The sequence below is a fragment of the Sitophilus oryzae genome, unplaced genomic scaffold, assembly GCF_002938485.1.
Source record: "Sitophilus oryzae breed Bouriz unplaced genomic scaffold, Soryzae_2.0 scaffold_374_pilon_pilon, whole genome shotgun sequence".
NCBI classification, from domain to species: Eukaryota; Metazoa; Arthropoda; class Insecta; order Coleoptera; family Curculionidae; genus Sitophilus; species Sitophilus oryzae.
This window is the reverse complement of record NW_022146945.1, coordinates 325,959-339,609: the sequence shown is the minus strand read 5'-3', so window position 1 is coordinate 339,609 and position 13,651 is coordinate 325,959. Positions and strand designations below refer to the sequence as shown.

General features: G+C 33.6%; 1 protein-coding gene across 1 annotated transcript in view; it reads right to left on the bottom strand.

The window, feature by feature from the left end:
* Positions 1-13,651, bottom strand: part of LOC115885111 (structural maintenance of chromosomes protein 3-like) — an 81,341-nt gene that overhangs the window by 40,361 nt on the left and 27,329 nt on the right. The window contains exons 5-7 of the mRNA XM_030903899.1: positions 3,641-3,934; positions 3,352-3,580; positions 3,069-3,294 (exon numbers count right to left, since the gene is read on the bottom strand). Of these exons, the coding sequence (XP_030759759.1) occupies positions 3,069-3,294; positions 3,352-3,580; positions 3,641-3,934 (749 nt within the window). The remainder of the gene's footprint in view (positions 1-3,068; positions 3,295-3,351; positions 3,581-3,640; positions 3,935-13,651) is intronic.

Sequence of the window (13,651 nt, the reverse complement as noted above, 5' to 3'; positions counted from 1 at the left end):
AACGGTAAAAAATTCAAAAAGACCCCGTATCTCAGTGGGCAGTGAAAATATCAACAGGCGGTTTACGCCATTAGACGTTTCTCAGAAATCGAGCCCATGACATCTATGTCGGTTTTGCTCTATCTAGTCAGGAAATAGGTTTTCTCTGTTAAAATAGACCAGTTTCGACCACCCTGTACAAGGTCTATCTCGTAAAATTAACGAAAACGAAGTCATGTTCGAATTGGAAAAACTAAAAGTTCAAGTACCAGTAATAACGGAAACAAAAAAGAAAGGTCATGGGTCGGAAAATCTTGGTAAATACGACTACTTCTATAGTAGGAAACACAAGGAAAAAAGAGCACAACAAGGCATCTCAATTGTAATCGCAAAAAACCTGGGAAGGCATATAACATCGTGGAAACCAATGAACGAAAGATTAATAAAAATGAACCTGATAATTCATACGACAAAAATAACAATCATTTGAGTATATGCGGTAAATGACGACACCAGAGTAAACGAAAAGGACTTTTTTGAAAGCTTGCACCAAGAAATAAGCCACGTCGGGCAATCTCGAGAAATAATAATATTAGGGGACATAAATGAAAGAACCTCAAAGCTCAAAGACAATGAAGTGGGCCAATTTGGGGGACACATTACGAATGACAACGGATATAGAATAATAAACCTATGCGAACAGAACGATTTAACGATAACGAATGGATTCTACCCACACCCCATGATCCATAAATTCACGTGGACCAAGAGCACAAGAAACCCTAAAACCATAATAGATTACCTAATATTAAGTCAGAACACCACACCCAAATTATATAAAGCTAGAGTCTACAGAAGCGCAACATGTGGCAGCGATCATCATCTATTAAACGCAAAAATAGGATTTCCCATCAAACAAACTGCAACAAAACATACAGAACAACTAGATCAATATGACAAAATAGTCCAAACGCGATACAATATAGATAGCTTAGAACACGAAAGCACCACAAAACTATTGCAGAGAGTTTTTATCAAAAGCTTAAAAAGACACCTTTTGAAAACAGCAATGACCAATAAATACAACCACATCAAGAAATGCTTAAAAAAGCCGCAAATGAAGCCTTGGGTACATACGAAAGGACAATGACGCATTTTTCTACTAGGTATAGATACATGAATAGTTTATTAATAAAAAAATTAAAACATTTGTAAAAAGTAAATACCAAACACTGTCTGATCGAAAAAAATGGGCCCAAGTTACTTTAGAAATGACTATCGATGACATTAGAGTATAGCTTTACGTGCATCCGTCATGCTTAGCTGATTTTATGCAATTTTAATGGTATATTTCCAAAATTATAACTCATATTTAATATTGTTAGACAGACTATAGTAATATTTTCAATATAAAAAAATTGCCTGTTTATCAGGTCTCGCCCATCAGTTATATAAAATCGTTGGTTGAAGAAATAAGAAGATGCGCAACTTTATGGTCGATTTCGTGTGCCAGAAAATCTGTCCTAGATGTAGCTGGCGTTACCGGCAGCCTGTCCGAGAATTCCGAGATTTAGTTTAGCTGTGCGCCGCTGCGCGCTGATCAGTCGTTTACAGCGAATACTGTACCATAGCAGACCGTAGTTCTGCTTTCAGTCGACAAAGCGAGTGGTTGCCGTAGACAGTGTTTGCCAGAAATAATGATTAATCCCTAGATTTACGTATTCTGGGTACATACAGTACGTTAATAATACGGATTTTCTATCATTAAACAATTTAATATAATATTATATGATTAAACAAAGAACGGCGTCAGAGTTGGCTTGGAAATGAAGATCGCTGTTATTTCATATGTAAAATATTATTTTAATACCAACCCAACAAAAACCAACACATTTTAATATGACAACATTGTCGCTTTCAGATCCACACCGTCTTCAAAATGCCTTCGCTGGCCGAATTAGAGAAAATAAGTGTTTTATGAGTTGATCGCAGAACGATTGGTGTCTCCACCGTACAGTACTTGAGACATAAGAGGAAATCAGATTAGCCTAAAAGGAATACTAAACAAATCAAAAATTACCGCGTCGCGCGTCGTTTGGATAATTTGTTCGTGGAGTGATGACGGTTTGTACGACTGACGACGCATTACAGATGCATGACACCCACACTACATTACACTTGGCGCAGGAATTTACTGCAGCAATCCAAAGACTGAGATCTACCACGGTCTTGGAAAACACACCACAATTTCCTAAGCTGAGCTGTATGCTATTGAAACTTGTGTGCAACTGCTTGTAGAACAGCAATATACCGAGAAAACAATAAGCATATTTTCGGATAGTCAAGCCGCGTTGAAAGCACTTGAGGCTTTATAGAAAAGCACGTCTATAAAGATTCTTCATTGTAAGAAATTACTCAATATATTAGGAGATAGGAACAAAGTGTCGCTAATATGGATACCGGGACATGTCGGCCTAGAAGGAAACGAACGTGCTGATTCCCTCGCCAAAACTGGCGCAGGTTTACCATTCGTGGGCTCAGAACCGACACTTAGCGTTTCAAAAAATCTCGCAAGAGACAGGCTCTGTAAATGGGTTAGCGACGTTTCAGGACTGGAATGACAGTCCCGGAATGAAAAATGCCAAGAAAATCCTAGCATAGCCATCCAAACGTAGAACAGCTTATCTGCAGAACGTTATCTTAAAGACTGGTAGGAATGGAGCGCGTACGTTCACTGCAGTATACACGGCTCACTGTCACCTGAGATCATACCTACAGAGGATGGGAATGGTGGAAGACGCCGAATGCCGACTCTGTATGGAAGATGACGAAATACACCTACACTAATAAAAATAGTGGACTGTGGACCAATGTGCGCCGCTGTGCTCGCTGACGCTTAAGTGAGTTCAGCCTTAAGGCTTAATCAAAATTTAAAATTTTTAACATTAAAAAATGTGATTTTTATCTGTCTTTTTAGGAAGAACCAATATAATTAATAATCCATGGCCCTTTTAATCTTACTTAATTTTTAAATAATGAGTATTTTTTTTATTAAATACTTAATAAAGCATATTTTAATCATAATTTACTTGTCGCGGTCTTCTTTTGAGGTAAACTGACTTCCTCTGCCCTGCTTTGCATACAGCTCCTTCCTCTTTTGCTCCTTCAGTGCCAGTTCTCTTGTACATTCCTCTTCTCTTGCTTTCATTTCTTCGTATAATGGCTTAATTTTGTCCAATTCAGCCTCCTTTTCTTTAATCGTTTGTGTTAGACGTGCCAGCTCATTTTCTGCTCTTTCTTTCGACTTGTTATCGCCTGAAAAATAAATATAAATTAAAAAACATATTAGCTAATTTTCATATTAAAATCAACCTTGTACATCATCTGACAAATCTTTAATAGTTAGTTCCAATTTAGCTCGTTCTTTAATCAAATGCTGGTGGTCATTGCTTAAAATTTTCTTTTCATCTTTTATTGAAAGTAGTTCCTTGTTTAAATCTTTGCTTTTTTTGGCTAACATTTTAGTGTTATCTTGAGCTTTCTTCAGTTCCTGAGCTAGAATTTTTTGTTCGGAACCAGATTCGTCTCTTTGTTTTTCCAACTAAAATTGGATTATTTATGTATTATTTCTTTGAAGCAAAAATTTTTTAAATATTTTTACCTCGGCTAATTTCTTTTTATTTTCATTCAGTTCAACCTCATGAATAATATATTCCAAAGCTCGTCTAATTTTATCAAAATGCTGATACTGTTTCAATTCTTCCTTTTCTTCTTCCAACGTAGACAATCTCTCCTCAATTGTGGTTAAGAATTCGTGGATCTTTTCTATCTTGCTTTCTGTCTCTTTCAAAATTGCAACAGATTCAGCTTTACGTTCATCATAAACTCTAGTACCAGCTACTTCACGTAATAATTTTAAACGATGGGTATCAGGTGCTGTAGCCATTTGTAAAATCTAAAATATATACCGATTTGGTCATCGAAACTGTGCGGTCTGGATTTTAACGTGTCAGACAGTGATGTAGACAGCTTAATGGAAAATCAAATGTATTAAAGAGATAAAAATTGGGTCGACACTAAGGTCCGAGCGAGATCTCGTTCTCGTTCTCGGCACAAAAAGGCCGAGATTATCGGCTACGGCCAAGACTGCTCACGACCGTCATATTAGCTTATTTTTGGTGTACATCATGCGTTCAGCTTCACGATTTAATTACGTCTCGTGATACTTTATTTATTTATTTATTAACGAGTCGTAATGTTAGCTTAAAATATAGCTTAACATTTTTTAAGTGCAATACTCTTGCGTTGGTGTTCGACAGTGGTTGCGCTATTAGAACTCTGAATTCAAAAATCCATATCTCGAAATCTATTAGAAACAATTGATTGTAGTTTTTCAAAAAAATTCTTCGCAGACAGTATGTAAAAATCTTTATAAATAAAAAAGTAAAATAAAAAACACGATTACTGAAAAGCATGCTGACTATACACTAAAAGTAAATGGATGAGTTGTTTGGTTTGGTTTGGTTAACATTTTAGAATAAAAAAAATAACCTTATCGAATTTTTCTTATGTAAACATATTGTAAATAATCCGATCTTCAAAATAAAAAAGCTTCAATATCTAAAGTGGTTCTTAAATTATGGCGTGTTGTGTTAAAAAGTTGAGTTTTTAAATTATCGCCATTACTGACGTTTTCTCGTTATAAAAAAAATGGACACCCTAACGATATCCTTATAATTCCATTTCAGATGCTCAGAAACATAAATCTAATGATTTTATCTCGTTACCTTTTCGAAAAAGTCTTAAAAATAAGCGGTTTGCGATCGTGATTTTACTTCACCTGATAGGGAGAGGCGTACCGGCAACAACGCAACGGCACACCGTCGCATTTCTCTCACTCCGACTTATAAGATTCCTCTGCGATTTACTTCCACACATGTAAATACCGACCCAAAAGTAACAGTTGCTAGCACGGTATGCGTGAACAATTTTATATTATTAAATCCCAATAAAACCGTTTATGCATGAAAATAACGTTCGCGTCGAATTAATCATTTGTAATGGCGATGATAAAGGAAAGCAATAATTTCCATTAACATACAAACTGGATAAAATTTTCTCACATTTATGTCAGCATGAGAAAAAACAATATGACGATATTATTATATAACTTGGTAATATTTGAGGGGTTGTTTCATCTAGTTGGCATTTGACTTTCGAAAAATCCGTTTACCAAAAATAAGCTTTTTATGTCAAGCAGTGTCGTGGTTAATCAACTACCCAACTTTTTGGAACACCCTGTATCATTTTTTAAATAATTTTAAAATATGCAAAAAAAAAGAAATTATGCGTGTCCAAGCGTTTTCCCGAAAAACTAACCGTTTTTTAAACAACAAATATTGTAATATTTGAGGGGCGATTTCACCCTCTTGGAATTTGAGATTCGAGAAACCCCTTCTTATAGAACCTCTACACCCTACAGTCAATTCGTTTGACAAAAATCAGCTTTAAACGTCAAGCAGTTTAAGCAGAATCGTGATTATACTCAATGGCCATATTTTATGAAACACCCTGTATAAATTTTTAAAAAATCTTAAAATATGTAAAACAACAAAATAAAATATACGTGATTAAGAGTTTTTCCGAAAAACTCACCGGTTTTTAAATAAAAAATATTCTAATATTTGAGGGGTGGTTTCACCCCCTTAGAATTCGAAAGCCTGAAAAATCCCTTATCGAACTCCTTATACCCTAAAAATCAACAACTGTTTTCCAAAAACGCTTGCCGTCAAGCGCTTTAAGCAGGATCGTGATTAATCAATGACCATATTTTTCGAAACACCCTGAATACCTTTTTGAAAATTACTGATGTGAACTTAGCAGCCAAAAGATAGCGGCCGATTTGCCGAACATAGCCGAAGGGCCAGTGGCGTCGGGCGACTTAACTTAATATGAAATAATCATACAATTTCTTGCAGGAGAATTTTATTAATATTTAAATAGTACTAAAACGAAGTATGCTTCATTATGTTAATAAATTATTACCGATATTTTTATATCGGATTAATTATTATAATTTTAAATTGACACGCCTAATTTTATAAAATATGTATACATTATACTAATGTAACCAAAATTTAAAAAAAATTAAAAAACTAATTCATTTATGATAGTACTAGTACTACTACCTTTATCAACAATTGGTTACTATCATATCGACAGAAACAACAAAAAAAGGTCATGATTTATATCACTACTAACTACAAGCACACAGTTTCGTGTTATAGATCGATTTAGTTTTCGGTATTTTCGTCAGCAGCTAATTTGTTTATAACGTTTTTCCGATTTTCTCGAAAACTACGTATACTAACAAGATCAAAATTTCAGGGATTATAGGGGTCCACTAGACTAATAATAATCCCCCAGTGGCGTGTGTTCTTGATCGGATTTAGTCGGTATTTTCATCAGCAGCCAATTTGTTTATACTGTTTTTCTCCGATTTTCTCGAAACTGCCCATACTAAAATAAGATCAAAATCGTGCATTATAGAGGCCCACTAGACTAATAATAATCACCCAGTGGCGTGTTCTGATCGATTTCGTTTTCGGTATTTTCGTCAGCAGCTAATTTGTTTATACTGTTTTTCCGATTTTCTCGGAAAACCGCGTATACTAACAAGATCAAAATTTCAGGGATTATAGAGGCCCACTAGACTAATAATAATAATCCCCAGTGGCGTGTTCTTGATCGATTTAGTTTTCGGTATTTTCGTCAGCAGCTAATTTGTTTATGCTCCTTCCGATTTTTCGAAAACTGCGTATACCAACAAGATCAAAATTCTCAGGGATTAGGGGTCCAGTAGACTAATAATAATCACCCAGTGGCGTGTTCTTGATCGATTTAATTTTCGGTATTTTCGCTAGCAGCTAATTTGTTTATACTGTTTTTCCGATTTTCTCGAAAAACTGCGTATACTAACAAGATCAAAAATTTCAGGGATTATAGAGGCCCACTAGACTAATAATAATCCCCCAGTGGCGTGTTCTTGATCGATTTAGTTTTCGGTATTTTCGTCAGCAGCCAATTTGTTTATAACGTTCGATTTTCTCAAAAACTACGTATACTAACAAGATCCAAATTTCAGGATTAGGTCCACTAGACTAATAATAATCACCCAGTGGCGGTGTTCTTGATCGATTTAGTTTTCGGTATTTTCGTCAGCAGCTAATTTGTTTATACTGTTTTTTCCGATTTTCTGAAAATTGGTGTATACTAACAAGATCAAAATTTCAGGGATTAGAGGCCCACTAGACTAATAATAATCCCCAGTGGCGTGTTCTTGATCGGATTTAGTTTTCGGTATTTTCGTCAGCAGCTAATTTGTTTATACTGCTGTTTTTCCGATTTTCTCGAAAAACTACTATATACTAACATGATCAAAATTTCAGGGATAATAGGGGTCCACTAGACTAATAATAATCCCCAGTGGCGTGTTCTTGATCGATTTAGTTTTCGGTATTTTCGTCAGCAGCCAATTTGTTTATAACGTTTTTCCGATTTTCTCGAAACTACGTATACTAACAACAAGATCAAAATTTCAAGGGATTATAGGGGTCCACTAGACTAATAATAATAATCACCCAGTGGCGTGTTCTTTGATCGATTTAGTTTTCGGTATTTTCGTCAGCAGCTAATTTGTTTATACTGTTTTTTCCGATTTTCTCGAAAATTCGCATACTAACAAGATCAAAATTTCAGGGATTATAGGCCCACTAGACTAATAATAATCCCCAGTGGCGTGTTCTTTGATCGATTTAGTTTTCGGTATTTTCGTCAGCAGCTAAATTTGTTTATACCGTTTTTCCGATTTTCTCGAAAACTGCGTATACTAACAAGCACCAAATTTCAGGGATTATAGAGGCCCATCAGACTAATAATAATCTCCCAGTGGCGTGTGTTCTGATCGATTTAGTTTTCTGCATTTCGTCAGCAGCCAATTTGTTTATAACGTTTTTTCCGATATTCTCGAGCAAAAACTACGTATACTAACAAGATCAAAATTAGGGATTATGAGGCCCACTAGACTAATAATAATAACCCCCAGTGGCGTGTTCTTGATCGATTTAGTTTTCGGTATTTTCGTCAGCAGCTAATTTGTTTATACCGTTTTTCCGATTTTCTCTCGAAAAACTGCGTATACTAACAAGATCAAAATTTCAGGGATTATGGCGCCCATCAGACTAATAATAATCCCCCAGTGGCGTGTTCTTGATCGATTTAGTTTTCGGTATTTTCGTCAGCAGCTAATTTATTTATACCGTTTTTCCTGATTTTCTCGAAAAACTGCGTATACTAACAAGATCAAAATTTCAGGGATTATAGAAGCCCACTAGACTAATAATAATCCCCCAGTGGCGTGTTCTTGATCGATTTAGTTTTCGGCATTTTCGTCAGCAGCCAATTTGTTTATAACGTTTTTTCCGATTTTCTTTGAAAACTACGTATACTAACAAGATCAAAATTTCAAGGATTATAGTCCACTAGACTAATAATAATCACCCAGTGGCGTGTTCTTGGATCGATTTAGTTTTCGGTGCTTGCCGCAGCTAATTTGTTTATACCGTTTTTCCGATTTTCTCGAAAATTGCGTATACTAACAAGATCAAAATTTCAGGGATTGTAGGGGTCCACTAGACTAATAATAATCACCCAGTGGCGTGTTCTTGATCGATTTAGTTTTCGGTATTTCCGTCAGCAGCTAATTTGTTTATACCGTTTTTCCGATTTTCTCAAAAATTGCGTATACTAACAAGATCAAAATTTCAGGGATTATAGAGGCCCACTAGACTAATAATAACCCCCCAGTGGCGTGTTCTTGATCGACTTAGTTTTTGGTATTTTCGTCAGCAGCTAATTTGTTTATACCGTTTTTCCGATTTTCTCGAAAACTGCGTACACTAACAAGATCAAAATTTCAGGGATTATAGGGGTCCAGTCAACGACCTCTAACCCAATAGACGCAGCATTCCTACCCCCAGAATGTCATCAACATTTTAGGGAGGCAAGGGGGGCAGGTACCAAAACATATGTTGTCAGTTGTAATCAGAAAATAGCATGTTTTCTATAGACATTATTTGAATATTGAAAATTGTATATGCTTGATAATGAATTATTAAAAAAAGCTTCACCCTATAGTATCAAATCGATAAATATAGCAACAAAACTGATTTATAATAGGTATAACTTTTGTTTTAGAAAGTATTATGTATAGAGAAACATTCCTTCAATGAAATTAATTTGAGCAACTTGGCAACGTAGCCATCGCGGAGAACGAGAACGGGAACGTGGCCGCCATTATTATTTACGGTTTTCTTGGTGTTTTCTTGTGTTTTTCGTAGTTTTCGCGGTTTTTATACTGTTTTCTTTTGTGCTGTTTGAAGATAAGTGGTGATAATGGTGAAGAAGTGCATTGTGTGCAAAAAGACTTATTTTAAAGGATGTAATTTATCATTTCATCAGTAAGTAAACAATAACATTCTTCTAAACTCCACGTTCTCCATAGGCGTCTCTACAAAGTTTTATTAGGAAAAAACTAATTATTATGAACTGACGAGAGTCAGCCAACTAATGAAAGCTCAAAAGAAAAAAAGAAACGGTAAATAATTGTGTAGTTTGGTTAGGTTAGGTTAGGCATGGTTACTCCTTCGGAGAGTCTCTCCCTGGGAGCATTGCTGCCAGACTCAAGGATCGACCCCCTGGGCTCTAAAGATTTATTAGTTTAGCATCAAAATATTAATCATTTCAAATTTTAAAATATTAAATGTCAAAATAACATCTTTTTTAGAGTACAGCCTATTTACTTTATATTTTTGCAAGTTACTAAGGCTTATTATCACTGAATTATTTAACTACAAATAAAGCTTGTCTTGTTACTTTTTTAAGGGTTCCTGTTGACATGGAGAGAAGGGTGGCATGGTCATTGGGATTGGGTATAGAGTTTCCTAAAACTTCCTTTACCCATGTTTGCTCGGATCATTTTGCTGAAAATGATTTTACAATAGGTAATGTCACAGTGCCATCTGGTGAAACAGTATGTCGAAAGCAACTGCGTTCCACTGCAACACCTAGAATGTTGCAGGAAATTATTGCTCTAAAGGACAGGTAATTTATTTATTATATTATTATTAAACTATTTTTGAAATGTGTGAATATTTTTCATTTTTTTATTTTTTTTTTAAATTCTTTAAAGAATTTTTTGATAGTGGTTTGGACTTTGTTTTTCCATTTTAACAATAAGTTTTTTTTACCATAAAGAATTTTTTGATAGTGGTTTGGACTTTGTTTTCCATTTTAACTTTAAGTTTTTTTACCATGGGCCACCACTTTATGAGAATGAACAAACTTTATAAAATATTTAAAGGGTTGGTTCCTGAGGTTACTTAATGAAAAAAGATTCTGTTAACTAAACCAGTTCTTGCTTTACTAAATCACACTGCAATATTTTTAGGCCTGAGTGTTCATATTCACCCGAGCAACCCTCAGCCTCTGAAGATGAAACTGATACAGCCTCTATAGGCTCTGGAATATCTGGTAAAGATATTGCTTTCGAAGTCGAGGAGAATGCTGCTGGCGAGAATGTCAAGTAGGTTTTTTTAATTAAGTCTGTTAAGGTGGCCGGGGACTGGCATGGCTTTCGTTTTGTGTGTTGATGTTCGCCAGTCTGTGGTGAAAAATTCACATATTATTTGCATATAATTTTCACATACATGTACAGGGTCAGTCAACGATAGAATAAAGTCCTTTATCTCATTTCTTTCGAAGTTTACAAAAAAATATTAAATACAAAAGTTACAAGGAAGGTTAAGATACACATTTTAAAATTATTATAGATTATACAGGGTGCTTCAAAAAAGTGTGGCGAATATAACATATTTTTTTTTTAAATGCAATACTCTATTTTTTATTTTATTTTTAGATTCTCCGTAAAATTCCATCACTTTCTTATATATAATGTTATAGATATAATATAGATATACCTCAAATTAATAGTTTTTGTAATATTTAAATTTATTTAAACAAATTTTAGATTGCAGTGTTGTAAAAAATTGTCAGTGATGCTATTGTTTCTGAAGTTGGACAACTAAAATTTGGTAGGAGAATTTTATAGAGATATAGAAAACGACATATGTAAAAATATTTTAGTTAGATGCTACAGGGTGTTAGGTTAGTTTGTAGATAATATATTTATGAATTTCAACTACTTAAAATTAAAAAACCTCAAATTTTTTAAATGGTACACCCTATAATCAATTTTTCTATAGATTTTACAAAACTCTTCAACTTTTGTTAAATATGTCATATAGGTACCTATTTTTAATATTTTGCCATTTATTCCAATTTTTTTCTATTTTTACCCATATTTTTAATACAATTACGCTATAACATCATAGTTGTCATGACAAAAAGAAATAATTATCAAAATTTCATTCGTCTGTTAAGCAAGTTAAGAACAAAACTTGAACTTTACTTTAATTTGTTGTAATAAGTATAAATGGTAGAAATAATAGTTACATATTTTCCTGATTATCTAGAAAACATTTTCATATTATATTATATTAATTTCAGTGTGTAATGGGATGGTTTCGCGGCAATAGTAATATTTGGCTTTACGAAATGAATTATAAACCAGAATTACTACGAGAAAAAAAAACTTTACTGTATGTTGAAGAAAATTTCTATATCAGTAGTCGTCAACAATTAGGTAATTTAGTATTACCCTAATCTGTGGCTATTCGCCGCGAGGAAAAATCCAAGTGCCATTCTTTCATAATGTAGAAATACACCAAGAAATTCAGGACTGCGATTTTAGTTTATTTGAGTAAAGTTAATTAATCTTAACTAATAATAACCAATTTAACTAATTATTAAACTATTTGTTAAAGATAAGTAATACATATTTTTGTTCTGTCATGGCAACTATGTACAATTATGCTATAACATGCATAATTGTATTAAAAATATGGGTAAAAGTAGAATAAATCGCAAACTATTAAAAATAGGTATATGACATACTTAATAAAAGTTTAAGAGTTTTGTAAAGTCTATCAGAAAAAATGATAATATATAGGGTGTACCATTTAAAAAATTTGAGATTTTTTTAAATTTAAGTAGTTGAAATTCATAAATATATTTTGAACACCCTGTAGTATTTAACTAAAATATCTTTACATATATCTTTTATATCATCTCTATAAAACTCTCCTACTAAATGTTGGTACTCCAACTTCAGAAACAATGGCACCACAAACAATTTTTTACCACACTGAAATTTAACATTTGTTTAAACAAATTTAAATATTACAAAAACTATTAATTTGAGGTATATAACATTATATATAAAGAAAGTGATGGAATTTTACGGAGAATCTAAAAATAAAATAAAATATAGGGTGTTGCATTTAAAAAAAAACATGTTATACATATACGCCACACTTTTTTGAAGCACCTTGTATACTCTGTAATAATTTTAAAATGTGTATCTTAACCTTCCATATAACTTTTATATTTAACATTTTTTTGTAAACCTCCAAACAAACGAGATAATGGACTTTACTTTATCGCTGACTCACCCTGTACATCATTTTCTTTACCATAAACTGGTGAACAAGCATGTATGGCATACATGTGATACATGTATGCCATACATGCTGATACCATGCAGTAGTATTTTTGGTAGAACAAGTTCAATTCTGAGCGTGAAAATCGTAAGAAAAATAACTCAACCTAATTAACCATGCCAACGCCCAATTTAAAAAATATTGAACTAATTACTTTTTATAGTGATATACTACAATGTTATGTTTTTATTATGATTTATATTTTCAGGGTTACTATGAGTTCCTCTTCAACACTTACTCCATTAGAAAAGCCTTTTGGTGCTCAACTAGAGGAAGGGTATGTTTTATGTGATCATTATCTAATTTCAAGTGATTTAAGCAATATGTTTGCAACAGAAATGATAAGAATTTATTATATCTCTGCAGAGGAGGGGAGAAAAATATGAAAACATGTTCAGAATCAACACTGTCTGTTGCAAGTGAGATTCAGAGTTGGTCATCTTCCACGCCGTCAACTTCCCAGAATATTCAGCCATTTGGAAAACGGTAGGAGCTTTTAGCCTAAAAAATGTTAAATAGCGCTAATATTTGTTTCCACTCTTTTAGGCCAAGAACTGACGAGAGTCAGCAATCTAATGAAAGCTCAAAAGAAAAAAAGAAACGGTAAATAATTTTGTAGTTATTTAAAACTAATAATTGTCCTAATTAAATTTAATGCCCACTGAGTGTGGTTTTTAAATAGAAGAAAGGTATGGTATGCATATAAAGGTTCTTTCAAAATAATAAGTATACATTATTTTGATATAAGGATCTTTATTTTTAATCCTTGTACTTAATCGTAATTGTTTTTATTTGCAGAATAGCAATGGAAGATAGGATCATTAGGGGTTCAGAGTCAACATTGACTGCAAGTGAAGCGCAAATTTGGTCATCTTCCTCACTGTCAGCAGTGTCAGCATCTGACGATGCACAGCCACCTAAAAAACGGTAAGGGTATCAGTACCATCAGTAAGCTTGAAGAAATTATTATTAGGTGATTCTAAAAATAGTACCAC